The following is a 27,125-nucleotide window of genomic DNA, read 5'->3' as shown; positions in this document are numbered from 1 at the left end:
GTGCGTGTGTTTTTCATTGCTGACTAGACAGTGCTTATAACATTCCGTGATAAGTTTGCGTTTAATCAACTAATTATTTACAACCCATAAACGAATGTAATCTGGAGAGCAAAAAAAGTTACCCAGATAAAGGGCTTAGTGCCATTGAAGTGGCTAGGGAGATAAGCAAACAAAAGTTAATGGAACAACAATGAATTGTTTGCCACTATTTGAGCCATTTAACTGCAAAATAAATACACATTTTGTGTGGCAAAGTGAAAAGGACATTCTATAAAAGCGACAAATTAATTAATTCAATATTGCGAGCTTAACAAGGCATAGTAAATACAATAAATGCCCTTATCAATTAATTATTTAACCCAAATATTGTTATGGAATTTTAGTTAATGGTTGTAAAATAACAAGGAGTTGTATTGGTTTCTGTTTTAAAGCAAATTTGCGTTAATAAATGTGCCAAATAAACCACAATATATACATTTTGGTATCATCTGCTCTGTATTTAAACTTTCGCTTCCAACAACTTTCCCATAGAATTGGTTCTCTAACTATTTTCACATGTACACATTTCTAAATCACTTCTGTAATTGCTTTCTACATGCCAATGGTGTTCCCACTCAGACTCTCTTTTTTTTCCAAAAAATTTTCAAATTTTCCATGTTTTACAATATGTTTTTTTACTCCAACTTGTGTGTCATTTGGCTGGTAAAATTCTAGTTTAATAGCTTGAAATGCTACGAACATTTGGTCAGTACAAAAACAGCCGGACAAGCTCATTTAGCTCTTGAAAATGCTACAAAAAAAAACGTAACGCAACGTCCCATTAAACTTTAATTTCCGTTGACAATGGACGACACTTTTTGCTACTCTCCATTTTTTTGTACCACTCGAGACGGGGGTAACAGCTGACTTACCTTAATTACTCACAGGATCCCGAGCCATGCTAATTATTTGCAGGGTGCACTATTTCGCGAGCCAGACGCAGGCGGAGTGAAGAACGTCGTCGCCAGCGCATTTAATTATAGTGGCGCAAAGGGCGCTGGTCTTAGGCATTAATGCCATTTCCGGTCGCCGACCACCGGAGAATACGGCGAAACCTGGCGGGCAACACTTTGTTCTGCCTCAACGCAAATACACGGAATAGACGAATGATACCCTCGAAAATTTTTAGGGCTTTACGATAGTTTGGACCAGCGAAATAAGTCAGACAAAGACAAATGAGACTTTATTTACAAATGAATAAATGTTAATCGCTCTGGACAAGAAAAAAATCACAATCAGATAATTTTATTAAAATCCTTTGTCTAACAAAATATTAACAATACCTGGGAAAATAGAAAACAAAAGTATATATATGATTTTTTGGTTTAACACAAACAAGTCTGTAAATAAACTTAAAAAATACAAAAAAATATATAAATAAAATAATGTGTCAAGAAAAGCTAATGACTAAAATTATGAGAAAATTGTTTTTTTCATAAATATTATTACAAAAGAAGACTTAGGCTTACACAACTTAAATATATTGGGGATCTATGGCATATGTGGACTTTGGCTATACAAAAACATATATTTTCTATATATTATATTTTAAATGGGAATTATTAAACTAAGTAAAACGGACTATTTCTTGGGTACTATCCAGTCGGTTCCTATTTAAAGTTAAACTAATTTCTCATAGCGCTGACAAAGTACTAGGGACATGAAAAAAGTGGGTTTTTATTAAAGGCGCGTCAAAGCTACGCTTAAACCATTTTTTAGTGGGATATTATAAATTTCTGTTTTTATATTGCTTCCAGCTCAGGAACGAAAACAACCTTGAGCCAAAGCAAAATATTCAATATGCACATGCATTATTTTGCATTGATTTATTGCTCGGTCGGCTGCTGGCTCAATATTGCAAATAAAAGGCATTTAAACAAAAGCTGTCTACCATTTTTTACTCTCACTTTTTAAATATTTAAATAACAGCACGAGCGGGGAGAACCTCCATTATTCAGAGTTTGAACAAGCTGGCAAAAAAGGACACAAATGAGAAATTCAATTGCAAAGCAAGTGAAGGACAACTGTGGAAATGCAAATAAAATGTTTGGCTGCAACAGAATCCTAAGCTTCACTGGGGAGCAGCCAAGACATCTGACTCCTCTGCCATTTTGGTCACTGCCTGGGGAAATGTGTCTTAGAATTTGTTTAAGTAAATCTCACTTGAACGCTTTTCATTAGGCCACTCAGCAAGGACGAAAAGCAGTATAGCAGAATAGCAAAAATGAAATCAGGGCAAAACAAATAAATAAAATGTCCATGCATGGCTGTGCTATCTAACAATTGTATTCATAAATCAAACAAATATACTACCTAGATTTTAAATACTGAATGCTACTATTGGCAAAAGTATTGCATAATTCAACGCTTAATTTGGAATGTTCGCTTAAAATTTATCATAGATTTCGCTATTAAAAAGCACTTTTTCAGCCAAACACGTTCATGGTACAAAGCTCACAATACATGGTTATAATATGTTAATTTTTAATGTAAATTTGCCATACTTAAGCGGACTATTTTTTCGTATGCACAATGTGTAATTTAATTACGACAAGACTGGAAAGTGTGACCGCTTTAATTAAAATTTCACCAATTCCCATTTTAAAAAAAATGTTTATTTCCTGTAGTTTTTAACGCGTTGAAAATATTCCTTTTAACTTTAAACAATGCAAAGTTTGTGCTTTAAATTAAAGCGAAACTGGGGAAGCGGTTCATCAGGTCCAATGAGCTCTTCCATTGGCAAGCCAGCATCCATTTGAATATTCAATTAAGTCTAACTGCCAATTCAGTGATAAGACCCTCACTGAGTGACTTCCCACCCCAAAATAAATCCAATTGAGAGTCCCTGTCGAATAGCCTTGGAACATGGCCTACTGGTGATAATTTCAGTTAATACCAAAAAGGATGACACTCACAGCGTTGAGTAGTTTTCACTAAGGATCTCAAATATACTGTTATAAATAAGTAAAAGTTCTGCCTTCCAAATATTAGCTAAACTTAAATATAACTTGTTTATTTGAATGTATTTTATATTTAATTGCCTAAGCTTATCTTTCTTTTTATTACAATAAGATAATATTTTTTAATGTCTTTCAGCAGTTTAATTAATCTTACCTGAAGGAAATGATAAAGTCTAATGAATGTATTATAACAATTCCATCTAATAAGCAGGGCATTTTCTATTTTGAAATTTAGAAAAATATTTATCTAAGTGTGTGGTACTTTACACTTCCCTGCAGCGGTTCTTAAATCAAGTAAATTTGTATATATTGTGCTTGGATATATTCGGCAGAGTAACGAGCATGTCAAAGCATTTTTGTGACATCTTTTATTTATTTTATAACCAACAAAAGCCAACAGTCAAGAGGAGGCAAACAGCATGCATAAATTACCGCAGAGCGACACGAAGACCAAAGTCCTCCGGATTCTGCTCCTGGTGGCCAAAGCCATTGCCATTGCCATGCAATGCAGAAATTGTGTTGAAATATTAAAAAAGAGGCCAAAACGAGAACTGTGGCCGAATGCAGATGAGCGGGGACAACATTCTTTCTCCATTCAACTTTTTGGACACTTTTCAAAGCCCCCTTCTTTGCCACTTTTATTTTTTTTGTTGTATTTGTTGAATGCTAAAAAGGCCACTTTAGTTTTAACCACAAAGTTTGCTTTACTATGTGTATATGTGTGCATTCGTTCGGTCGACCTCGATGCACTTTTGTTTTCTGGCCAAGGGGCATCGGTCTTTCATGTCATTTAACCATGTTTCGGCCAGGAAAATTGGGCCTAGATCCTGGGACCCAGGATCTCTACGCAGCCCGGCGTTGATTGCCAGGCATTTAAAGTGTTTTCAATGTAAATCTATGTAAATACATGTTGCCAAATAAAAGAACGACTGTCGGGGTCTATGGGTGGAAGGCGAAGTGGAAACTCTCGTCTGGATAAATGGTATAGCCATATTTATTCGTTGCCCATGTGTGCACTCTTCAGACGAGTCCAAAGACTTTAAGCCAGTGGCTCCCTAAGCTCTGCGGCATATTTATGCACATTTTTTCGGTCCGTATTTTGCTTTCATTTCTGCACTTGTTTTTCTCTATTTTCCGTTCGCTCCCGTTTGTTTGGAAAACCTTGAATCGGTCGCATTGATTGGACGTCCTTGCTTTTGATTGTTCTATATTTGTTTTGTTTATATTTGCTTTCGGTAGCACTTGCTGCATTTAATGGCATGAAAATTAATTTGACATTTAATACGGTTGTTGTATAGGCGCAATACCATTTCTTTTTGCATTACGTATTCATTGTTTTTATGTTTACCGTATACAAACGAATTGGTGGCGCATATTTTATATATTGTTTTTATTGTCACGTGTCGCCTACCAGTGATGCCTGCATATTATAATTATGAATTGTGCAAATAAATCAGACAAGTAGCGACCTGTTAATGTGTTAATAATTGCCAGCCAAGTGCTGTTCAATGTGTTAATGCCTTGTTATTCTGCCTGTGTGTGTGCAGTGCGCATGGCGTATGCTTGATTAATTTGTTAATAAGGATAAGAAGTGGAAAAAATGGATTGAAAAATAAGTTGAAGAAAAACATGGACTATAATTTTATTATTTGACACCATTTTGCAATATAAATTCTGCAATATAAATTCTTATAAAGATTGAAGTTGTCTTAAAATTAAACTGTACAAAATTTTCTACTGATTTTACTATACTTTTTTAATAGGAATCCGTTATTTAATTTAATAGCATTTTACCAAACAGAGAACTATGCAGAGTAATATAAAATTATTTTTTAACAAAAAATGAAAACATTAATGTGTTAAGCCTTTTTGCTTAAATGAATTTGCATATTTATTGAACTAAAAAAACTTGATCATAACGTACTTCAGTTTGTTTTAAGTTTCCAATTTTTTTTTGTTTTATGAACATTACTGATAAACATTTTCGTTACAGTCAAGGAAACATGCTAACAGTTCGTATACGTAATATTTGACCACTTCTTGCTGGGTTCGTGTCTTAGATGAAAGAATAAGCTCTATTTTTAAATTGTAACTTTTCAAGCTTATGTCAGTTAAACTTACTCATGACAGTTTGTCTTTGCTAGCGTTGTTATATCAAAGCTGTTTGACTAAGTGAACAATTGTAAAAACAAGTTTATAAAATACTTAAAATACTTTTATTTTATATTTCTTCACTTACTTCATGCAAATTTCGTATTTGTTCACAATTTAAACTCATCTAGAGAGTGATGTAAGAAACCTGGCAACCCTGTCGCATAACCAAGGAGCCCAAAAAGCACCGACAAGCGACGCAACCGAAGCAAAAGCTCTCAATTTGTCGTCAATTTTCCGGCACAACAGACGCAACATTTGCCAAAAGAGCAACGCGCGAGCTGCGTAGAGCGGAAAGTAAAGTCCAGTGAAACCAGTAAAAATTGCAATGAAAAATTAAACAAGCCACTAAAAACCGATCCAATCCAATTACTATCAAATGCTCAATGAAATTGTGAAACGAAAAACAGAGAAAATAAACCAACCAATGTGGAAATGTGAGGCCGAACGAAGGAGAAAGAACATTTGTGCAAGAAAACTAAGTGCAATAAACTGTGAATAATCCCAGAATTAGCGGCTTGTGCATCGAGGGGAAAGTGGGGGAAAGTGGATTCGGTTCCATTCTATTGCTGAATGTCCAGATTTATATTATGCAAATTAATTTCAATTGGTTTGCACTCTGGACTCTGCGGCACTGTTTATTGTGGCTGCTGTTCCTGCTGCTGGTGTTTTTGTTACTCTTGGTCACTGTAGTATTGTGTAGTAGTCGTCGTAGTACTACTACTACTATCACTGTCACTATTACTACTACAAACTAAAATCCACAACCTTCCTGTTTTCGTATACACAAATTCGGCAATGCGATGCCGCTGAAGTTTTACCCAGACCCACTCCCTTTTCCTTTCCATTTCCATTTCCGTTTCCCCAATAACAAGTGTGTGCGTGCCTGGCTCGATTTACCGGCTTTTCTCCGGTTAAAACTATGAAAATTGTTTCCCAAGAATTTTTTAATCATACGAGAATGTAACGTGCCAAAAAGGACGAGCAAAGTTGGCAAGCTTTACGTGGAAAAGTAATTAAAAAGCAAGCCAAAGAAAGCTTGTGTTTATTGAAAAGAGAGTATCCGGAAACTATCCTAAAGATGCCAATTACAAGTCGTTTAAGTTCACCTTTTAAGTGGGTAATTTTTAAAATAGTTCCCCCATCTTGATTAAAAGTTCCGTCTGGCACTTAAGCACTGGGAAACGTTCGACATTTAATTTAATTGTCGATGCAGTTCCTCAAACTCATTGTGAGTAATGCAGTAGATTGCACAATTAAAGCATGAGTAAACTCAGAAAAGAACATTAAGCAATTTAAGCAATTTTAAACCTTTTTGGAGTTTTAAATGTTTTTTTTAGATTCGCCAGCCAAAACACCCACACCAGCTTAAATAAAATACCATTAATTTTGTAAGACATAAATACGAAGTCATTTTTTGTGGGCCTTAAAACTCTTACTTTTTCCATAACCATAAAAAAGTATTTCCGAGTTACACACATGCATAAGAGCAAACCAAAAATCGTCCATTAAAAGAAGAATTTTAATCAAGATAAAAACGGAGTGCTCCCTTTGCATACGAAATTCAGCAACAGCCGCAGCTTTAATATTGCTTATTAAAAGCCGACTGAAAGTATAAATAAACCCTCCGGCTGACAATAATATCAATTACAATATTGTCGACCGGCAGAGTCGGTATCCAACAATGGAAAAGACCTGCACGAGACTCTCATTAAAAACCACACAAGCACAGCACTCGCACACACAAAAGCGGTTCGAAAAGAAGCCAAAAATACAAAGTTGTAACAAGGCAAGACAACATTTATATAGTGCAGCAGTCAGTCGGTTGATGCTAAAGCTCGGCCACAAAACCTCGTCAGCACAATCACAGCAATTGCTGCCAGTCTCCAGACTGGAGACCACACTGAAAAAAAAATATGTGAAAAACTTGGGCATCATTAAAATTTCCTAGCCTATGTGTCCTTTCATTTTCAAGAAATATTAAGATCCCAGCAGAGATTTGAATTGCTCCTTATAATATTATATGATTGCCAAGAAAACCTATACCATTTTGTTTATCAAGAGAGGGTACAGTATTTTTTTCTAGTTTTATTATTTTGATACAATATATTATTTAATATTGATTTGGCAATATTCATAAAATTACCTTCTGCTTACAGTGTGGAATAAAAATAGTTTTTTTTGTTCTCTGTTGAAATGGAAATGGGAACGGGAATGGGATTGGGTTCTGAGTCTGCGAATGGAACTGCGAGCGATGGAGGGGAGCTCCGCAGTAATGGGGAACCTCTGACAGACCAGACAGCCAGTAGTCCATGTGAGCCGGGACTGCGGCGGTAGTTGCACAATTTTGCACAAAAGCCAAAGCATAATCATGAATAATGAGCGTTTGTGATAAGTGATAAATGCCCGCTGGCGAATGCACAGGGAATTTGAATAAGAAGGAAATTGTTTTCATCGGGTCGGCATGGGAAAACTTTTACAAAATTATACATTTTGCATAATATTTCAGAGAACGAAAGTAATCGTTATTAAAGCCATTTATTTTTATAGAATTACTGTTGCTTTCATTATAAACGTCGTTTATTGAGTACAAAACGTACTTTATTTTAAAAATGTGTTGTTTCCCTAATAACTATTTGTTGAATCTTTTTGACACTTAGTTTAAATAATAATTCTACTCTTAATTATAACTTTTTTAATTGCATTTTAATGTCACTTTATTGATATTTGTACTTAAAAAAACTGACTTAAATACCCAAGTTAAAAACACAATAACCTTAACTTAACAAATTTGTTTAGTTTTTCCTAAAAATGAAACAAAAAAACATTAAAATTTAAAAATTGCAAACAATTTTGAATGGTCTTTAAAAATCAACATCCCATTTGGTTATTTATAAATTATTTAAATATTCTTAAAAAGTTAAACTTTTTACAGCATACTTTTGGACAGATTTTCAAGAGATTTCACTTCACTCGGTATTTATGTTACTTACTTAGCATTACAAATATAAGATGTTTTAAATGATTACCCACTTTTTTAAAGCCAAGTACTCCCGATTCAAAGTTTCCAGACGAACAGGTTGCCGTTGGGGCCTTAAACTGCGACAGAGGCATCCCATTTCCCACCGGGCAGTCACTGAGCCCGTTTTCGTCTGCTTCTCGTCCGACTTGTCTGTTGTCTCAGGTTTTTGCTCTGGTCTTCCAGTCGGGCGATTTGACCACCCCAGGGGCTCACAGTATAGTTTGAATCGGGAATCGGTGCTGTTCAGTTCGCAAATGCGCGCCAAAGGTGCTAAGCTTAAGATGAAAAATTCATTAAAAAAAACAAAACACATTTTAAAGTGTTTCAGTTCACCCCAAACTTCCGGATTCTGGGAAAAACTTAGTTTATTTGAGACCCTTTTTCCTAGTAGATCGGATTGATGTTTTTCGCAGTTCTTTTTTCTGGACTTATTTACGCCGTAGTTTTCCGTCTAGTTTTGTCAACTTTAATTGAAATTAATTTACTTTCTTCATATACTATCTGCCAGATAAATGTATCTGTATCTGAATCTGTATCTGTGTGCACATGCCGCAGAGTGAACAGCCTTGTATGCGATCAGATTTGAGCGCAGAGGTCAGCAAATAAACAAATTGTCGCACATTATGGTTTATTATACAGACACGATTCATATGCAAAATGAGAATAAAATGTGAGAGGGCCCATCACGACTAGAAGTGTGCAAATTTAACAATTCCTGATACCCATCTGACTGGCATCCCATCGTAAAAGTGCCGCCCTTTTCGGATTTTCCTCAGACTGCAATCGCAATCACCAAATGCAAATCGCAGCGTGATGAACTCAGGCAAACTATTCTTATTTTATATATAACCGCACAGAAATTCGTATTTATAGAGAGGCGAAAATCGCGATACGATTTGCATACAAAACACTTGAATACCCGCATTAAGTCGCGTAGGCAACGCCTGGAATTTCAATAAGTTAAAAGTTTGCAAACTAATACAAAATCACCCCTTCTTCCTCCAGCACTTGACAATTATGTAAAGCTTCTCTCGCCCGAAAACAAGTTTGCAAACAACAAAAAATGAATAAACTCGTGGTACCGTAAAACTATCAAAAAACTGAAGAACAAGTGGAAAACACTCGAAGAAAACAACAAACTAAAAGACTCCGAAAGTGCTAACAATTAAAAACAATTTCACAGTTTGCTAACGAACAAGAACAGAGAAAACACAAAATATAATAAGACCAAAAACGCATCTTGAATGTCGCGCAAAATGTTGCAAGTGCCGGTGGCAACACTCGTGTTGCTGTCGCTGCTGCAGATTGCCGATGTTGCTGCTGTCGCAGATGCAGCAGCAGCAACTGCAGCAACAACATCCACAACGACAACCGGAATCGATGCCAGCCTGAAGAATGCCAAGCTGATTGAGGGCAAAGTGCTGCCCGATTTGGCCATCCTGCAACGCGTTAACCAGGAAGACGAAAAGTGGCAGCAAGTCTACCGGTTCATCGACGATGGCTTTCCCGTCCTCGAGTTGTACGGCTACAAGCCAAAATCGGGTGAGTAAATGCCAAACTGAATGGGCAACTGAAATGCACCAAAGAATCGGAAATGTTTGGCGACAGTAAATTATAAAGAGTATATTCTATGAAAAGTAACCTATTACATTTTTGGAACATGGTTGCAAATGTACACTCGTAAAAATGAAATATAGAATACGGTTCATACATTTATTTCCAAATTTAAAACATCTTAAAAATATTGCTAAAAAACTACTATACAAATGTATAAAATTTATAAAAATTAATATTGTGTGTTTTCACTTAATAGTCGTTATTAATATGTATATGGACTATCAAAGTTTGCAACAAGTATTTCTAATTATTTTATTTCGATTGTGTTTTTTATAAATATTAAGTATAAAAAAAGTGTAGTTAACCACATATTTGATTGATTAAGTCGATTTTATCAAAAGTATTTATATATAAAACTCTGCTAAAAACAGGGACTACAATAGTTTTTTATGATTAACAGTCTCAAAGTGCTTAAGTGCTGCAGTACTGTTGAGCAATACGCTATTTGTAAACATGGAGAAAATCCATCCAAGTCTAAGCATTTCCAAAATAAGTCCCCGATCCAGACAAAATACATTATTTCTATCAGCTGTTGCTTCCATTACCTCTCTGTAAAGCCACAGCATTTGTGTCTAAAAAAATAGATAGCAATATCAAATATAACTCTTATTAAGTCCAACTTGCTTCAGTCAATAATATCGAAATTTTGTTAATATGGTCAAGCCATTATTAACGACTACAAATCAATGATTTAAATCAGCTTTAAAAAGTTTTTCTTAAAAATATGTTTGCTCACCTGTCGCTGTGTCCTGAAGTTGGCTTTAAGTTGGCCGAATGTTTTCTCGGCGGACTTGATGGCCACATTGACATGGAGTAGGGTAATAGGAAAAACGAAAGTGGTCAACAGACTCTCCCCAAGGTGACGTACAGACTGCTTATCGTACAGGTTCAAATGGAAGTTTCCTATGAAGAGTATGAAACTCTCCAGGAAAACCGTCCACACAAAAGGCCGGGCCAGACAATCAAAATTGTGCCTAAGTCTGATCAGGTTTCGTTGGAAAACATGGAGCTGGAATGATTTTCGATTTCTGTTTGGTTGCACATGGATATCATAGCAGGCATATAGAATCAAGATGCCCAAATGGGCAGCGATGGACAGTAGTAGCGGCTGAATGAAAATGAAAAGCCATTTGAATTGATGTAGAACTATGTCCAGCTTCGATCCAAAGTGAAAAGCAATAAGCGAAGTTTTTCGCGGCACAAAGGTAGCGATCGACACTCTGTACGTTTGGATGACGAAAAAACACCAGTTAATTTTCGGCGCACGTCCACAGATTTTCTCATAGCTATAATAGATTCTAGAGAACCCATTAAGGACCTGCCGCATCAGGTTACGATGATACCTTGGGATTGAGAAATATTGTAAAGATAACTTAAGTAAAATAAAATTTTAAAAATATTAAATTCTGCCTTAAGCGGTATTCCCATTCAGTAGAACTATAGAAGACTATAAGAATGTCTGTCTATATTTTTGACAACGTTACCTGTAGTGATAGGCAATTCCAATGCTGATGCAAAAGTTCTGGTTCGAGGCGATGGTCATTCCTATTCTGTAAATAAGATTCAGAGGCCGTTCGCTTCCAGGCTTGGGATCTGACATTACGCCAATGAACTCCACCAACCAGAAAATTGAGTGCATCAGGAATATCACCAGCAGCCAGGGTCTCAACCAGAATCTGTGCATCGCCCCGACTAGAAAATTAATCTTCGGGCTCAGTCTGAATATCCGCCTGTCTTCGACATATCTGTAAATATTGCAACCCGAGAGCGTTGTCAGAAATTGCAGCAGCTGCAGAACGCTCGTTAGACAGGACATGGCGCAACTGACTCCCCAAAATAGCTAGAGACAGCCAGCAAACTCCGAAAATGGGAAAATGGAAATGTGTGACGTTGACAAATGACTTCGTTCAGCTGTCTAAATGTTGATCATAAACAAAAAATACTCAATTTACTTTTTACCATGTAAGGACAAAAAGGCAAGGCGAATCGTTTAATACTGTTTTTAGAGAATATATAAGAATATTTATTTAAACAATTAGAGTTTATGTTTTTTAAAAAAATTATGTATTACTCGCAATAAACATACTTTTTACATCGGTATGAGAAAAATATAAACAAATGTTGGTGTATTACATAATTCATGGTAGAATAAATATGCATTTCACTGTTGCAAGTAAAAATAAATAAAATAACTGTTTTTACGCACTTTTAGAACAAAATAAAAAAACTAGATACATTTATGTTGGAAAAATGATGACATATTTAAAGTGAATAAGAGCAGCAAAAACATTAAATTCTAAATTGGGTATAAAATTACATTATATTAAATTAAAGTAATTTTTTAATAAATTTTAAAAGATATTACTTTAGAAAAAATTATAAAAAGAATAATATGAATATGATAATTGGTAATGGAAGCATAATACATAGATAAACAGGAACTCGCAGCAAAAACCGCGATGATAAATTTCCTTATGAATGTTAACATTACTTACACACTTCTGAACAGAAGTAAAAAAACATAAAGTAATTAACAATCATTGAAAATAGCTTCTGACACACCCCCCAACATAACAATCCGCAACGCGTGTGGCATAATAATTTGAGTTAATTAAAGCTACGGAATTCCGCAGACTACACACCCGAATAAAAAATAACAAATTATGTACCTCAGCGGCAGGGCCCAAAGTTAATTACTTGATTAGCATGCAGACAGGTTTGGGGATTCAGGTGCGCTGAGCGCAGCACTTAGCCGTAAATGAAACGAAAACAGTTTACATTTTTAAGTGAGCAATTCCCTTGGTAACTGTCTCTCCGTCTCCTTTGCATGTTCGCTCGATTCCGGTGGACATTCCGGACATTTTGGCCATTCCAGACCTGCCGTACACACTGATTGTGCCCAAAATCGATGTGCGGAGCATTGAGAAACCGCGACTGAAGGAGTTCATGTTGGAGCATGTGGTGCCTGGGAAAATCTTCGACAGCTACAGTGCCGCGGCCAACGGCAATGGGAACAGCAACGAGGAGGAGGAGTCCTTCGGCAATGGGAACGGACACAAAATCGTTTTCCGTAAATTGGAAAAATCCCACAACAATGTTTGGCTACTCAATGGCCAACAAATACTCCACAAGCTGCGTATCAATGAGAACCTGATGGCCATTGCAATTGATGGTTATTTGGGCGATAGGAAGTCCCCCTACTCCAAGCGCAATATCCAGGAAACGAACAAGTGAGTAGGACCCACCATCACCCATTCCCGCACAGTGGACTGAAATCGTGTCATAAATGGTACCGCATTAACATATTAGGTCATCCGATTTTCGATAGCCAAAAACAAGCACCAAAAATTAATAGAAAATAAATTCTTTTTATTAAAGATTAAAAATTTTTCTTTTTTTAAAGTCAACAATTGAAAATTAAAAATGTACAAACTACTCAAGAAAATATAACATATGAGATTGTAAAACAAATAGTAAGATCAATTAATGATTTTATTAAAAATACTTACTGGCACTTATCAACTTTTAAGTTTTTCTGATATCCATAAAACCACTGTAGAGCTAAGTTCCTAGTCCTAGTTTGTTTGCGGTCAAAAGTGCACTCATGCGAAATTTATCAGTCGGCAAACAAAGTTTTTGCTGGTCCAACTTTTTGCACACACACACACACACTCTAACTATAGTGGGTTTCCCCTTCCGCACTTTTGACCAAGGCCTTCAAGAGAATCTCAATCTCAATCAATGGGCCCACCATTCCACCACATCTCCATAATCATCTACTGCATATTCATTTTACACAGAAAAACAAATTTATCAAATTTAAAATAAGAAAACAAGAGAGAACGCTATAGTCGGGTGCCCCGACTATCAGATACCCGTTACTCAGGTAAAGGGAGTGCGAGGGAGATGGAGATAGAAACTTTGATCACGCATAACTTTTTAACGAATGGTCCGATTTGAAAAATTTCTTCTACATTTCGATAGGTATTGATAAACACAATAAAACTGCATTTTTACTTTTCCGAAATATTTAAATTTTTAAAATCGTATTTAAGCGATTGTGGGTGTTAAAGGGGGCGTGGCACCTTTTTGAAACAAACTTGCGCTGCGTAGGAACTCCTAGAATCTGCATGCAAAATGCCAATCTTCTAGCTTTTATAGTTTCCGAGATCTCAGCGTTCATACGGACGGACAGACAGACGGACAGACAGACGGACAGACGGACATGGCTATATCGACTCGGCTAGTGACCCTGATCAAGAACATATATACTTTATAGGGTCGGAAACGCTTCCTTCTAGCTGTTACATACTTTTGCACGAATACAATATACCCTTTTACTCTACGAGTAACGGGTATAAAAACCAATAGGGTGTTTGCCCCAACTTCTCGCCTTTTAGAACATCATTTAGGATCATCATCTTAAGTTTAAGTATGACATCAAGCTGATACCCACATTTTTCACACAAGAAAACATTTTAATAATTTGTTAAATTTAAAAAAAAATCAAATTTAAATTATTTAATTTGAGAAAAGACGATAATTTTTTCACGTGCATTTTACAGCCGTTACAACGACCCCCAACCACTGGAACAGCCGAACATTACGAATGCACATGCAAAGGTGGAGCCCATTATCAAGGAATCGAAGGCCAGTCCGTTGATGTCCTTTTTGGCCAACATGAAGACGGGCACCAAGGTGTTCCAGCACTTTCTCTCCAAGAGCAATCTGACCCGCATTATGGACGACAACGCGTACACGGTGCTGATCCCATCCGACAACGCCTTCCAGCGCTGGCATCCCATCGACTGGGGATTCTATCCGTTTTCCGTGCCAGAATTCACCGAGTCGGTGCTTAGGAACCACTTCCTGCCCATGCAGCGACCCCTGCGGCTGGCCGATGTCCGGAATATGGACGAGGTCGTTGTGCCCACCATGGGTGGCGAGGATGTCGTCTTCCACGGCCAACGTAAGTGGCTCCCATAAATTACATTCCCAAATTCAATTTATGACAACGCTATGTGGTTCCTCACCCCCCTCCTTCGATAGCCACCCCCACGGTGAATAATGTGAGCATTATGGCCGACTACAACCTCTCCAATGGCAATCAGGTCTTCATTATCTCCGAGGTGCTCTTCGTCACCGAAGCTGTGGTCTCCAAATTGCATCAGGTAAGCTGATTATGCCTAATCCACACGGCGGAAAATAGATTTCCATGAGGTTAATGCTCGGAATGTATTGTCATTTACACACAAGGAAAATTGATTTATATGGGAAAATATTCGGGTGCGTTTAAGGAGGTCAAGGCTTCTGAAAGATTGTAAATAAATGTTATATTATATTTATTACAATATTACAATTATTTTAATATAAGTTTTGAGTGATAATAAACTTAATAGATCATAAAATTAAACTTACTGCAATCTAGTATAGTTACCTGATATTTTTGATTTTCTATTTTAAGTGCTGTTGTCATATTATACGAATACATTTAAATTGTAATATTAATATAACTGTGGACTCCCTATAGATGCACAAGGACAAGGAGACACCTCCATTGTTGGCCTTCCCCTGGTTTGGAGCACAGTTCCTGTCCCATTCGTTTTTGGCTTTGGAGAGAGATCCCCGATTTACTCAGATTACCAGGTAAGAATTCCTGAATTTAAAAGTAAAGAAAGTATTAAATGTTATTTTACGCTTTGCAAAAGATACCTAAACAGTGCTGAGATTGCTCCGCACATTTCCGGAGCCAATTACACGTTCTTTGTGCCAGAGGATCGGGCCTTTGAGAAGTTAGGATTCGACAAACTATCTGATGAGGTTATGGTAAGTATTTTAAAGACATTGCCTTTGAGAATTTAAAATTAGAAACCTCTTTATTTCAGGCCTCACAACGCGGTGTGAAAATGTTGCTGAATCACTTCGTAAAAGGACGTCTCTACAATCGTGATTTGCGGGATAATGAGGTCTTCGAGACGATCGGCGGTGGCCATATAAAGATCACCCGCAATCCGGGCAGCAACTACACCAGCGTGAACAATGCCCAGATTACGGAGAGCGAGGTGTTCGTATACAACCTGGGCACCATGTACTACCTGGACGACATCCTGTACTCGCACATGCTGCGCGACTTTGTGACCAAGTCGACCAAGACGAGATCCAATCGGCACGGCAGCGATTCCGGCGGAGGATCACGGAGCACCTCGCGACCCAGCGACGTGGAGATCGTGCCCAACGAGTTCGAGGGGGAGCACAACGGCGGCGACTATGCCATCCACGGGGATGACGAGGACTTCGAGGATGAGATTATCACGCCCAAGGCGCTGCCCGTCCAGATCTACGAGTTGCCCAAGTAGAGAGCGGGATTCAGAATGGGTGGAAAATATATCGCGGATGTAAATGCGAAAATAACATAGGCGGCACTTCTTTGCAATGGTTTTAGAAATATCCATCATCCGGTTTTTACTTTCATGGAGTTCGATTCAATTTCTTTTGCGGATTAATCAGTCTTGCGGGTTGCAATAGTAAATCCCTTCTAACAAATACTAGGTTTTTTGTCGCTTATTTTATTTTGGCAATTAAGTAACGATATTTGTGTGATTTTTTTTGCAATCGATCATGAGAATGGGAGGCGAGGCGCTTAAAGCGTTTTTGTATAGTTCTGGGCTAATTTTTTTAAAGCATTTCTCTAGTTTAGTTCTTAGTTCTTCGTGTATATTTTAAGTTTAGCATTGAACGAGGCGGTGAAACGAAGTATACTACAAAATCAACATCAAGAGCAGCAGCAGCGACATCGACAGCGACAACAAATAATATATAAAACCTAATCCTAAAGAACTTATCAGCGATTTAGACAAAGCTTGTAGACATAGCGAGAAATTGCAGCCAAACAAATTACTACAAATATTCAAGAGTAAAGCATTCCCGTAATATTCGAATTAGAAGCGAAATTTCAAGAAAAAATATAAACATATACGTATACTATGCAAATTCAATTAGCGCTCATCAGTGTTTATGCTTTTTTGAGTCTATCCATGTGAGGGAGCATAGCGAAAACATATCGGCTAAATCAGAGAATCGACGAATCGGAAAATCGGAGGATCAGAGGATCGAACCTCGGCGTTCGAAATTCACTTCGAGAGAATTCCCTGGAGGGCATTGGCAGCGGACGGGAGCGAGGCAAGATATATCTATAAATACGAGTATATTACGAACAAATATTGTATTTTTTAATTTAACGGTATTGATATTTAATGTATCTGTGTATATGAACAAAACAAAAAGCAATGAGAACGAAGCATCCAATTTTATAATAGTTTGTTAAAATAAAAACAAAAATCTTCCAGAAAAACAACAACACCAGCCACATTTCGTTTCGTTGAACTATTTTATTATGAATTAGTTAAACTCAATACACATGTAAGTATGATTATATATTTATGTACCGGCTGTGGAGTATTGTATATGCCTTTGTATATATATGCATGTAAATAATACCTGTAATTCTAATTGACTTAAACGATAGGTTTCTAATGGAGAGCTTGTACAATATTAATCTAAATATTATTGTTTCGATTTAAAGCCATAACTTAAAGTACTCAAAGTTAGCAAGTGCATAAGGAAATTGGAGTAGGCAGTGGAAAACGAAACGGAACTATCATATCAAATGCATATTGCTTATGGGTATGCCTTAAAATGGATACGGAGAGAGTGATATGATATGGCTCTTAGGTTTAACTATAACTTGACATGACACACAAAAATTCTGTTTTTAACTACATCTACGGTATGCAACATAATATTCGATCTTGAGCTTTGGCTGGTTACACAGAGTCGCCCGTTTTTATATATTAATATCAAATTCTACAATGTTTCATTTTGATTTTTAAAATGTAATTTTAATTTGCTCGATTTTCTTTTGGTCTATTCTTCCTTTTGCTGTTATTATTTTGTGAGATCCAATTTTAAAGAGCAGCGTTGGTTTAATTTTGTTGTTAGCGTGGAATTTTAGGTTTTAAATCTTATCGCAAATTTGTAATTAAATACTCAAGTTAAAACTAACTTGGTTACTATAAACTGGTATCACTTTTGATTCAAAAAAATATAAAACCCAGCCTATATTCCATATAAAAACGTACAACTTTTAAATACAATTTTTAACAGCAGAGAATGAGTGAAAATTAAAACACAAAACGCTGCTCTGCCAGAACCAACTTATTTTATCCATTTCTAATCATTATGCTCATTCACGTTGCTGCTGTTGTTGGTAGTGCCTGGAAGGTTGTTTTGACTGCTGGTTGTCTCAGTCTCATTATCACTCAAGTTCAGAGGATCCACAGATTCACTGTCCAGTTCCGGAGGAGCTAGCTCAGCTACTGCTCCACCCACAGCTCCCTCGAGCTCTTCGGCAGGCGATGGCTTCGGCCTGAAGGTGTTGTTCTCTACGTTTAGTTTGTAGTTCTTGTAGGGATCCGGGGATCCTGGAGGCTTCACCTGCTGCGATTGCTGCTGGGCCTGGGCTGCTTGACGCTGAACACGCCTTTGCTGATTGCTGAACGTGGGACTTTCCGATCTGGCCCTTTGCAACATGGGACGCTGCTGATGATAGGTGGGATTCGGATCGTAGTCACGTGACCTGCCGAATTCAAAGCCATTCTGCCACTGAACGTGTACATTTTCGTACGAAGGATCTTCGTATTGATAGTTTGCTGCCACTCTACTGGGGTTTCTTTTCTCCGCCCCGTTCCTCAGGCGACTCAAAGTGCTGTGCAGTGGGCGAGCCGAGGCATTGATGTCCCTTCGAAGGGTGGATGATGCTCCGGCTGCCGCACAAGCTCCCGCGCAGGAACTTCTGAATCGCACCATGTCCTGGGGAAGACCACTCAAACGCGGAGTTCCGTACGGATTCGACATCTGGGACGCCACCGAAGCGGTGTCGCAACTAACGCAGTCTCGGGAAAACATGAAATTGAAGTCGATCACCTTGCAATCGGGTCCTTGGCCAATCCACAGCGGAAGCCATTTGTTCACAAGTAGCCATTGCAAACTGGACTTGGAGATGCGATTTAAAGTCCCATTTGCATTTGCATCTCCGGAAGAACTGGAACGTGCTGCTGTTGTGGAAGTTTTCTTGGCCAAAGTTACACTTTTTCCCGATCCAGTGCTTGTAGTTTTATCTAAAACTGGTGATGCAGCTGTGGACGACCCTCCCGACTCCTTGGCCGCCTTGCTGGTCGTTTTCACCTTCGGAATGGCGCCCGTGGTCCGATTGGCAAGGCTATTAGATGAGCTTGGAATATTGTCCCCCGGAGAGTGCTCTTCAACGGCTGCTGCCACTCCGGCCGCACCAGCGGAAGAGGATCGGGTGGCTCGCTCCATGGACACATTTGGCGTTAATGGGGAATTGTGGGCAGCCATTGCAGCTGCTGCTGCTCCAGACGTTTTGTAAATATTCGTCATACTCTGCGAATTTTCGCCATGCAAGCAGCTAAAGAAACTGGAAGCACTGTTTTTCACAGGAACCTTTACATTCGCGTACTCAACGGGAACAGCTGAACTAGCACCGCCCATATAAGCCTGACAATTTGGAACATTGCAGGTGCTACTTCCCGCTCCGCCAGTTGCTGATCCTCCCGTTCCATTGGCATTCAATCGAATGTGACCGACCGTCCCGAAATGCGAGTGTCCCAGTACTGCGTAATGTCCTCCCAGATTGTAGTGATCGATGTTGCCGCAGGAGGAGCTCAGGTGTCTTTCAATTCTTCCGATTCCATGACCCAAAACATCGAGACGTGTATAGAGCGGCACTCGATTGGCAGCGGATGTGCGGTACAGGGGCTCATCCCGAATCTGCTCATAGATGTTCTCATATCGCATAGTTCCCGCTCCGGCATAAGGCAAATTGTAGCCATCTGTGGACTCTGTGTCGTCGAAGCTGCGCTGCCGTTGACAGTTGGATCGGCTGTTCGTATAAAGTGGAGTGCAGCGAAGTCCACTGCCACAGCGATTTCCTGGGGGAGAAAAAGTATGAGTTCAGTGTAAGTTTAGTCAATATTGCAGATTGCTTAATAAATAAATTTATATTTGTCTAAATAAATTGATCCCATATTTTAGTTTTATATTTGATGGACTGGATTTAATATTAATAATTAGCACGAACTTCGTTTGCCTATGCTAACAAGTATTTCCTTTTTGTTTGTTCTTCTTGCTTTACTTTTCACATCACGATAAATTTCAAATAAAAGTTTGCATATAAAATTCACTGAAATCATGGCCGAATTAATACGCAGTGAAAGTTAAACCACCGCCTGCATTAAAAAAAGGGTTAAGGTAAATATAACTTACTGCCTATTGTCAATAAAACCAATTCGACCTAGAGACTTCAATTTAAGTATTATCGAAAATGATTAAAGTTAGTTATCGTCTTAATTAAATACGACTTCCGATTTTAGATTCTCACCATTTTGCATGTCTATGCGAAAGTTTCGCCTATATCCGAGGCCGGATCTCACGGCTCTTGGAACATCATAAGCGGCTGCTGAGCTGCTGGATCCAAGGATTCCTCCCGCTGCAGATCGATCATACAAATCGTTTCTATAGTTATTCATGGGCAGTGTGCGTTGAGGTTGCTGCTGTTGTGGCTGTGCTTGCTGTGGCTGTTGTTGTTGTTGTGGTGGTAGTAATGGTGCTGGTGCTATTGGTGGCTGCGGATTGTTGTTGGCATTGACTTCAGATGGCGCTGGTGGTTGTTGCTGCTGAATTTCCTCGGCATTTGCAGGGGCATTGGCATTGACATTGGCATTGGCGACGGCTGCAACTTGGATGCTGTTGCTGCCGCAGTTGTTGCTGTTATTGTTATTGTTGCTGGGCTGGCCAATGGGCGCATATATGTTCTCGTAGTGCGGATGATTCGGCTGGGGAGCTTGAGCCGGCGCAGGTGGAGCTGCAATGGCTGCAGCCGCTCCAACCGGCGCCAGATTGCCGTAGATGGCGCCACCAATGGCGCCCTCCATCGTGCCCTCCGCCTGGCTATTCTCATCATCCAGCAGTGCGATGGCCAGCGAAGCTGCTTGGCTAAAAAAGAGAGTAAAAGAAATTAGGATATGATTTATTAACTACGTTTTTTAATGCACTTACCGGGCCAATGCACCCTGCTCTTCCATTCACATGGGCTTATCGATCATACACACGCCCGCATAGCTGCGTCCGATGGTCATCAATGCCGGCAGTATCCTCCAGCTGTCCGAGTCCGGGCAGTAGACCTCAACGGAGGCGAGGTTCGAGGTGCCATCATCGCCACCAACCACATACAGCAGGCCGTCGTGAGCCACCACTCCCGCATTTCGCCGGCAGTAAGACATATCGGCCACCGAACGCCACGAGTTCGTTTCACAATCGTATGCCTCCACGGATCTCCTGACCATGGGACCATCGTGTCCGCCCACAGCATACAGGATATTGTTCAGCACTCCCACTCCAGCGCCACTCCTTCGCGAACTCATCTCCGACACAGCCACCCAGATGTCCGTGTCCGGATTGTAACGCTCCACCGAGGATAAGCACTGACGGGTGAAGCCATCGTAGCCGCCGACGGCATAAAGGAGTCCATGGACCACGCCTACGCCAACGGAGCTGCGTCGCGTAGACATGGAGGCGATAAACCGCCAGATGTCAGTCTTAGGATCATACATCTCTGCACTGGACAGACCCGTTGTGCCATCGAATCCTCCCACAGCGAAAATGCAACCGTTCAGAACAGCAACTCCTAGAGTGGAACGCCTGGCCTCCATGTTGCTGCAGTTGGCCCACTGATCCGTCGCCGGGTCATAGACATCCACAGTGCGCACACGCAGGGATCCATTAAAGCCACCGACAGCATACACCTTGTCACCCAGGACACTTAGGCCGGAGCGGCATCTGCGGTTGGGCATTTCGGCAGCCTGGTACCACTTTTCCTCCCGCAGATCATACCACTCCACGGAGCGAATCGCTTTGGGTGCTTGCCCTCCGATGACGAGCAGAATCTTGGGCATTCCCACCGGCTTCCTGGGCACCGTTCTGGCGGACTTTGTCTCAGTGGGCAGTAGATGATAGGTCAACGCCTCAATGATGAGATTCTTGCACACGATATTGCCCTCGAGGAGTAGCTCCTTGTCCACGCGCTGTGTGATGTACTCCTTGGAGAGGAAGGGCAGGCGCACGTGCTCCATGAGGACAGAGGTGAACTGCTCCCGCATCGGAACATCGTAGCGCAGCCAGGCAATCACGCACTCGTAGACACGCTCCTCGTTCGGGACAGAAATTCGGTCGTTGCCTATCAGGCTGATGACCTGCTCGTGCGAGAGGTTCAGAAATTCATCGAACTGGATCACCTCGCTGGAAATAAACCAAAGACAAGCAGTCAGTACTGGGGCACAAGTAATGAGGGAAGTGGAGTAAGTCAAAATTCAATTAATCGACAGCAAACCGGTTCAATGAGTTTAATTACACATTTGCTTTCGATTTTGCTCCTATTTACAGTTAAATACATATATTAGCTGCATACTAATACTAATCAATAAGATCACTAATTTATTTAGGGACTGCTTTATTATATATAATAGTATCCTATTTTATAAAAATTCTCTACAAAATGCACCTTTTCCAATAATTGTTTTAATCGCGCTTTTAGTTTTTCTACAGACAAGTTTCTTTAAAATATAATTTAAAACGTGATAGCATAAAGGCCTCAGAATTGCTTCAATAAATAGCTACTCGTAGACACCGGTACGTGATTGTCTTGCAAATAACGAGTTGGCAGTAATTTTTAATGGCTGACTACAAATCATTGAAATTAAAATAACTAAAAATAATACCATATTATTTCAGTCGTAATCTTTGAGAGACACTTTATACGTAATAGGTAACTGATCCCATTAAATAAATAACCCTTTATAATCTATTATTGACTTTTACTACGCCAGTCATTATCTCTCAATTTCTTTGAAAGCAAGTTGAATCAATAGTCAATCATTAAGTTTACCCGCACTTGATTTGATTCCCCAGCAGATATACTTTGAAAATAAACAGAAACAGTAATAGGTTCCAATCGGCTAACAAACAAATCAAAACAATTCTATACTTTTCTGCCCCATTGCGTCATTCGTATACTCGAACCACTCACTTAAAGTGCTGCTCGATGTAGGTCTCTGCGTAATTGAGGAGCTCCACGCAGGCATGGAGATCGGCAAATTCCCGGATGCCCAGGCAATTACTCGCGTCCAATTGGGTTTGCAGGAAGTCGCAGCAGGCATCGCGAACATCCGTGAGTTGCAGCAGATTGGCGGCCGTTAAGAGGACCTGCACATTGTCCTCGTTCACCTCCACGGTGGCAGTGTACACGTAGTCGATGAGCAGCTCCAAGGCCCTGGCATCGACACTTTGCAGGGTGATCCTCGCCTGGCGCGACTCCTCGAAGCTGTTGAACATCGCATAGAAGTACGGACTGCAGGAGGCCAGCACCATGCGGTGGGCGTGGATCTCCACATCGTCGGCCACTAATATCACATCGCAGAGCTGTTTTTGTCTGAAAATTTAAAGGGAAAATCAGTTAAAAATGTAATATTTTTTCCCTTAAGTAATTTCCTTGAAATTAACGACTAGCATCAACAAAATTAATAACTTTTAAGTCCATTTTAAACAAATTAAAAATTCCATTGAACAGTTTTGATTGCCAAACAAACAATTTAAGATCGTGGCAAAAATGTTCAAGGCTAGAAATGTTTGTAAATTGATATGTGTGTATTTTTTCGCAGAAGGAGACTGTTTTGGTTCGTAAATATGAAATCTGGTTATTATTTCGCTTTGTTTGCCAAGTTTTGCGCCATAAAATCTTGATGAGTGTACATAAATTTAACATCTTTTGTCTCTGAAATCGAAATGGAATGTGGGCTGTGATTATATTACAAAGTTTTATGACAAACATAAACATTTCTTTTTAGAATTTATAGATTGCATCCTCATAATATATGCGGTTTCCCAGATCTTTGTTGAAATGCAATTCCAAACAATAAACATAAATCCAGTTTACAACGCATGGTTTACTTTTTGGGTTACACCACATTCACTTTTGACGCCGATTCCCATTCAAAAAACTTGTTTTATGTAAGGTGCTAATAAAGTTTCCACTGTAGTTTTCCAGACAACCAAAAGCGGAGACGCGGAAGCGGAATCGAATTCAAAATACAATCCGAAAAACGAACTATTTTTTGCCTCACCAAGTTCAAGGTCGTGGCCTAATGCAAAACACGAAGGCGTACAAAACTCATCATAATAAAAACTAGACAATAATTAATGCGAATGGCCCCACGACAAAAGCGTCGGCAAATATTGTGTACAAATACAAATATTAGCAACGGACAGATAAACAAAGTGAACTGCGCAAATATGTGAGTGACGATCGTCCGACATTTTCAGCGATTATATTTTCGCATCTTGGCCCAAATCAGAAAACTCGAGAGGCAGACGTTCCACCTGTCACTGTCCAATACATGGATTTAATTATGCCTCCTTTGTTTGGGAACAAAGGGAGGTGGTTTAAATTTAGAATCTATAGCAAAATTTTATTTTTATTGCTTTGAGGTAGGTCAAAGAGTCCATGTTATATTGAAATGATTGAATTTAAATGAGACATGCGTTTGGTTAAGATTCAAGATTGACGAGTCATAGCAAAATGTCTTTAAAACATAAACATATCATTTAAATTATTCACAAACACATAACACGAGGTGTAACAAATTATACATAAACGAGTTATTAAACTAGTATTTAAAGGTATGCCTTTAAAGAAGATTATTCATCATAAAGTCAAATTTGTTTTAATTATCAGGTTTTAAATGAATGGAATACTGGTTTTTTAATAATGTTGTAGGCGGAGCTGACTTTTTAAATACTCCACAGGTAAAATTCTAAAGTCCTTCGATTTGTCAAAACAAAATAATGTTAATATATGTAGGTACCGTCATAAAAGTCTTCATCTCAACCTGCTCAAGATATTCTTACCCAGCGGATGTGGATGCAATAATACATATAGACCTATTGAGATCTTTTATAACCTTATAAACAGGTAAAATATCAGTTAAAGTGCCATCAAATAATATGGTTTCTACCTTTAGAACACCATATCTACCCTTTTTTACTGAGGTACTACAATCTTTTCCATTTAAAACTGTGCTCTACCACAGAATTCGGAGTTATCCTTACTTGCGCATCTCGTTCATGGCGTCGAAGGATCGCGCCGTGTGCTGATCATTGCTGTATTGGCCCACTGTGCCGCGTTCCTTCCCATTTGGTCGTTGGACATGTTTCTGGGAGCTCTCGTCCAGGGAATTCTGACTGGCGTATCTCAATAGACAACTGCCGCGTTCTAATCCACTTCCTTCGGCGGCAGGATTCTGATGTTGCTGCTGTTGATGTTGCTGTTGCAGCAGGCGTTGTCGCTGTTGCATGGCTGCCACGCCCACAGCGGCTCCTAATCCGGGCGGTGGCGCCACAAAATCCGCTGCCCCGCCTCCGCCTTCATTTCCCTGCTGCTGTTGTTGTTGCTGCTGTGCCTGTTGTTGTTGCTGCTGCTGCTGGTTGTTATTGCTGCCATTGCTAAGGTTGCTCATAATACCGATCGTGTATTTGGTTAACAGCGCACTCAGAGCTATCATCCGAAAACGGATCGAATCGAATCGGATCAAAATCGGAGGTTACTTGGCCAGACCACAAAAAAAAACAAACCGAGTTGGAGAAAAAATTGTACACTTTTGGACAGTGTGACCGCGCTGTAGTCGAACACAAAATACCGTCCGGCTCTGAAAAATATTGCATTTATACCATTTTCACTAAAATTAAAATACTACGTTTATCTAGGGTATTCCCTGCATTTTGGACAGCTGTTTGGCAGCTGAGCCAAACAAAATCGACTCTTAAAAACTGCAGTAAATCAACAACCTCTTAATAGAGAACAATTAAAAACATAGGTTTTGTCCTAAAAATTTGACCAATTGTTCAGTTACGCTGAACAGCTTTTTGACAATTTATTTAGGAAAATAGCTTACCTTAAGAGTACCCAAGATAACACTGAAATAAGCACAGCATTATAGATCTATTGATTTATGCCCAGGTCGAAAACCCATCGGAAAGACTTGAATACTTACAGAATTTTCCATCATTTTTATATAAGAAACACTCTACTCTCGAGTTAAAAAAAATGTAAGTCATACAAAAGCAAATTGCTGCACAACTAAATGGCGCGACATTTGAATTAAAAATATATCGGAAGACGAAAGCCTGGAACTACTAGAGGTGGGCCCAAAATCGCTTAAGCTTCGCTCCATGGGAACATTTTATGATAGGTGGTTAAGTAAAATAGATTATAAATTTATCCAAAAAAAAGTTCAATTGTTAAATTTAATAAATATAAGCTGGTGGTAAAGGATGCCGAACTCTTTCTTAAAATGTACGTTTAAATAGGGCTTCGCTTTTTTATTTGAATTTAATTTTATCTGTAAAAACTGGCTCTTTAAGTGTAATTCGAAATGGAACAGGACAAGTTTATTAATTTTATTAAAACTCTGATGATTAAATTAAATATCAGGAAAAGCGCTAAGTGTAAAAGTGAATTTAATTTACTTTTTATATTTTCTAAGAACATTTCAGAACAAAACCATATTTAAAACGAAAAAGTCACCCGCAGCATTTGGAGCAGGTTAATGTAATATTTTGGCATTTCCCATCTTAAATTTAAAACGCATTTCAACTCTTGCTAATATCTTGATCAACTTTATTTGTTTGGCTTTTTTGTTTAGTGTTTTTTTTTAAATATTGATACTCATGCTCATCAACATTTTGGATATGTAAATTACATTAAATAGGTCTTGGAAACAACTGCTTATTGAATGTTTACGAATAACAGCAACCACCTAGGTAGGAATACATGATTTATAATTCTTTATATTTAATATAGCTAATAGCTTATGCGAAAATCGGTAATATTTACAAATGATCTACACATGTATAACTGATAGTTTTTGTAAAAACAAAGCACTCGCTTGGAAACGAAATCACTTCGAATAAATAAATAATATATAATTATAAATAGGTGAAATTACATTTGGAAATTTGGCTAATGAGAGAGTTTTACACTAACTAGGCTGTATCTTGTAGTTCATATTTACACATAATTTAGATTCCATACTTTAAAATAAATACAACGAAATATTACAAAAATACATGCTAAAACAAAAAGCTTGATTGGCTTTCCCATTTTGCAATACTTATCATTGTAGGAGAGGGGTTTCGCTTTAAGTAAT

At 38.7% G+C, this 27,125-nt stretch overlaps 3 protein-coding genes across 6 annotated transcripts; 1 reads left to right on the top strand and 2 right to left on the bottom strand.

The window, feature by feature from the left end:
• The first annotated feature begins 5,360 nt into the window (after positions 1 to 5,360).
• On the top strand, positions 5,361 to 17,146 carry LOC108040131. Of its 4 annotated transcripts, none has more exons than XM_044459436.1 (8): positions 5,361 to 5,447; positions 9,178 to 9,714; positions 12,665 to 13,019; positions 14,355 to 14,758; positions 14,839 to 14,960; positions 15,320 to 15,435; positions 15,498 to 15,615; positions 15,675 to 17,146. In XM_044459436.1, exons 2-8 carry the CDS (start codon positions 9,417 to 9,419, stop codon positions 16,143 to 16,145), a joined length of 1,884 nt encoding a protein of 627 aa, XP_044315371.1. In that variant the 5' UTR covers positions 5,361 to 5,447; positions 9,178 to 9,416; the 3' UTR covers positions 16,146 to 17,146. The 4 variants fall into 4 exon arrangements, with proteins under 4 accessions (XP_044315371.1, XP_044315373.1, XP_044315374.1 ...); XM_044459438.1 differs by having other exon boundaries at positions 5,398 to 5,466; XM_044459439.1 differs by lacking the exon at positions 5,361 to 5,447 and adding an exon at positions 5,502 to 5,587.
• Positions 10,164 to 11,605, bottom strand: LOC108038158. The gene is made up of 3 exons (XM_044459440.1): positions 11,274 to 11,605; positions 10,526 to 11,132; positions 10,164 to 10,361 (listed from the first exon to the last, which is right to left on the bottom strand). The coding sequence occupies exons 1-3, from the start codon at positions 11,603 to 11,605 to the stop codon at positions 10,164 to 10,166; spliced, it is 1,137 nt and encodes a 378-aa protein (XP_044315375.1).
• Positions 17,147 to 17,157: 11 nt separating the features above from the next.
• LOC108040126 (ring canal kelch protein) lies at positions 17,158 to 25,592 on the bottom strand. The gene is made up of 5 exons (XM_044459435.1): positions 25,030 to 25,592; positions 22,952 to 23,353; positions 20,926 to 22,164; positions 20,249 to 20,862; positions 17,158 to 19,799 (listed from the first exon to the last, which is right to left on the bottom strand). The coding sequence occupies exons 1-5, from the start codon at positions 25,479 to 25,481 to the stop codon at positions 18,019 to 18,021; spliced, it is 4,488 nt and encodes a 1,495-aa protein (XP_044315370.1). The 5' UTR covers positions 25,482 to 25,592; the 3' UTR covers positions 17,158 to 18,018.
• Between the last annotated feature and the right edge of the window lie 1,533 nt (positions 25,593 to 27,125).

This window comes from Drosophila rhopaloa, unplaced genomic scaffold (assembly GCF_018152115.1).
Source record: "Drosophila rhopaloa isolate 14029-0021.01 unplaced genomic scaffold, ASM1815211v1 contig_2, whole genome shotgun sequence".
NCBI classification, from domain to species: Eukaryota; Metazoa; Arthropoda; class Insecta; order Diptera; family Drosophilidae; genus Drosophila; species Drosophila rhopaloa.
Note: the sequence above shows the minus strand (reverse complement) of the source record. Positions and strands in the feature narration are given on the sequence as shown.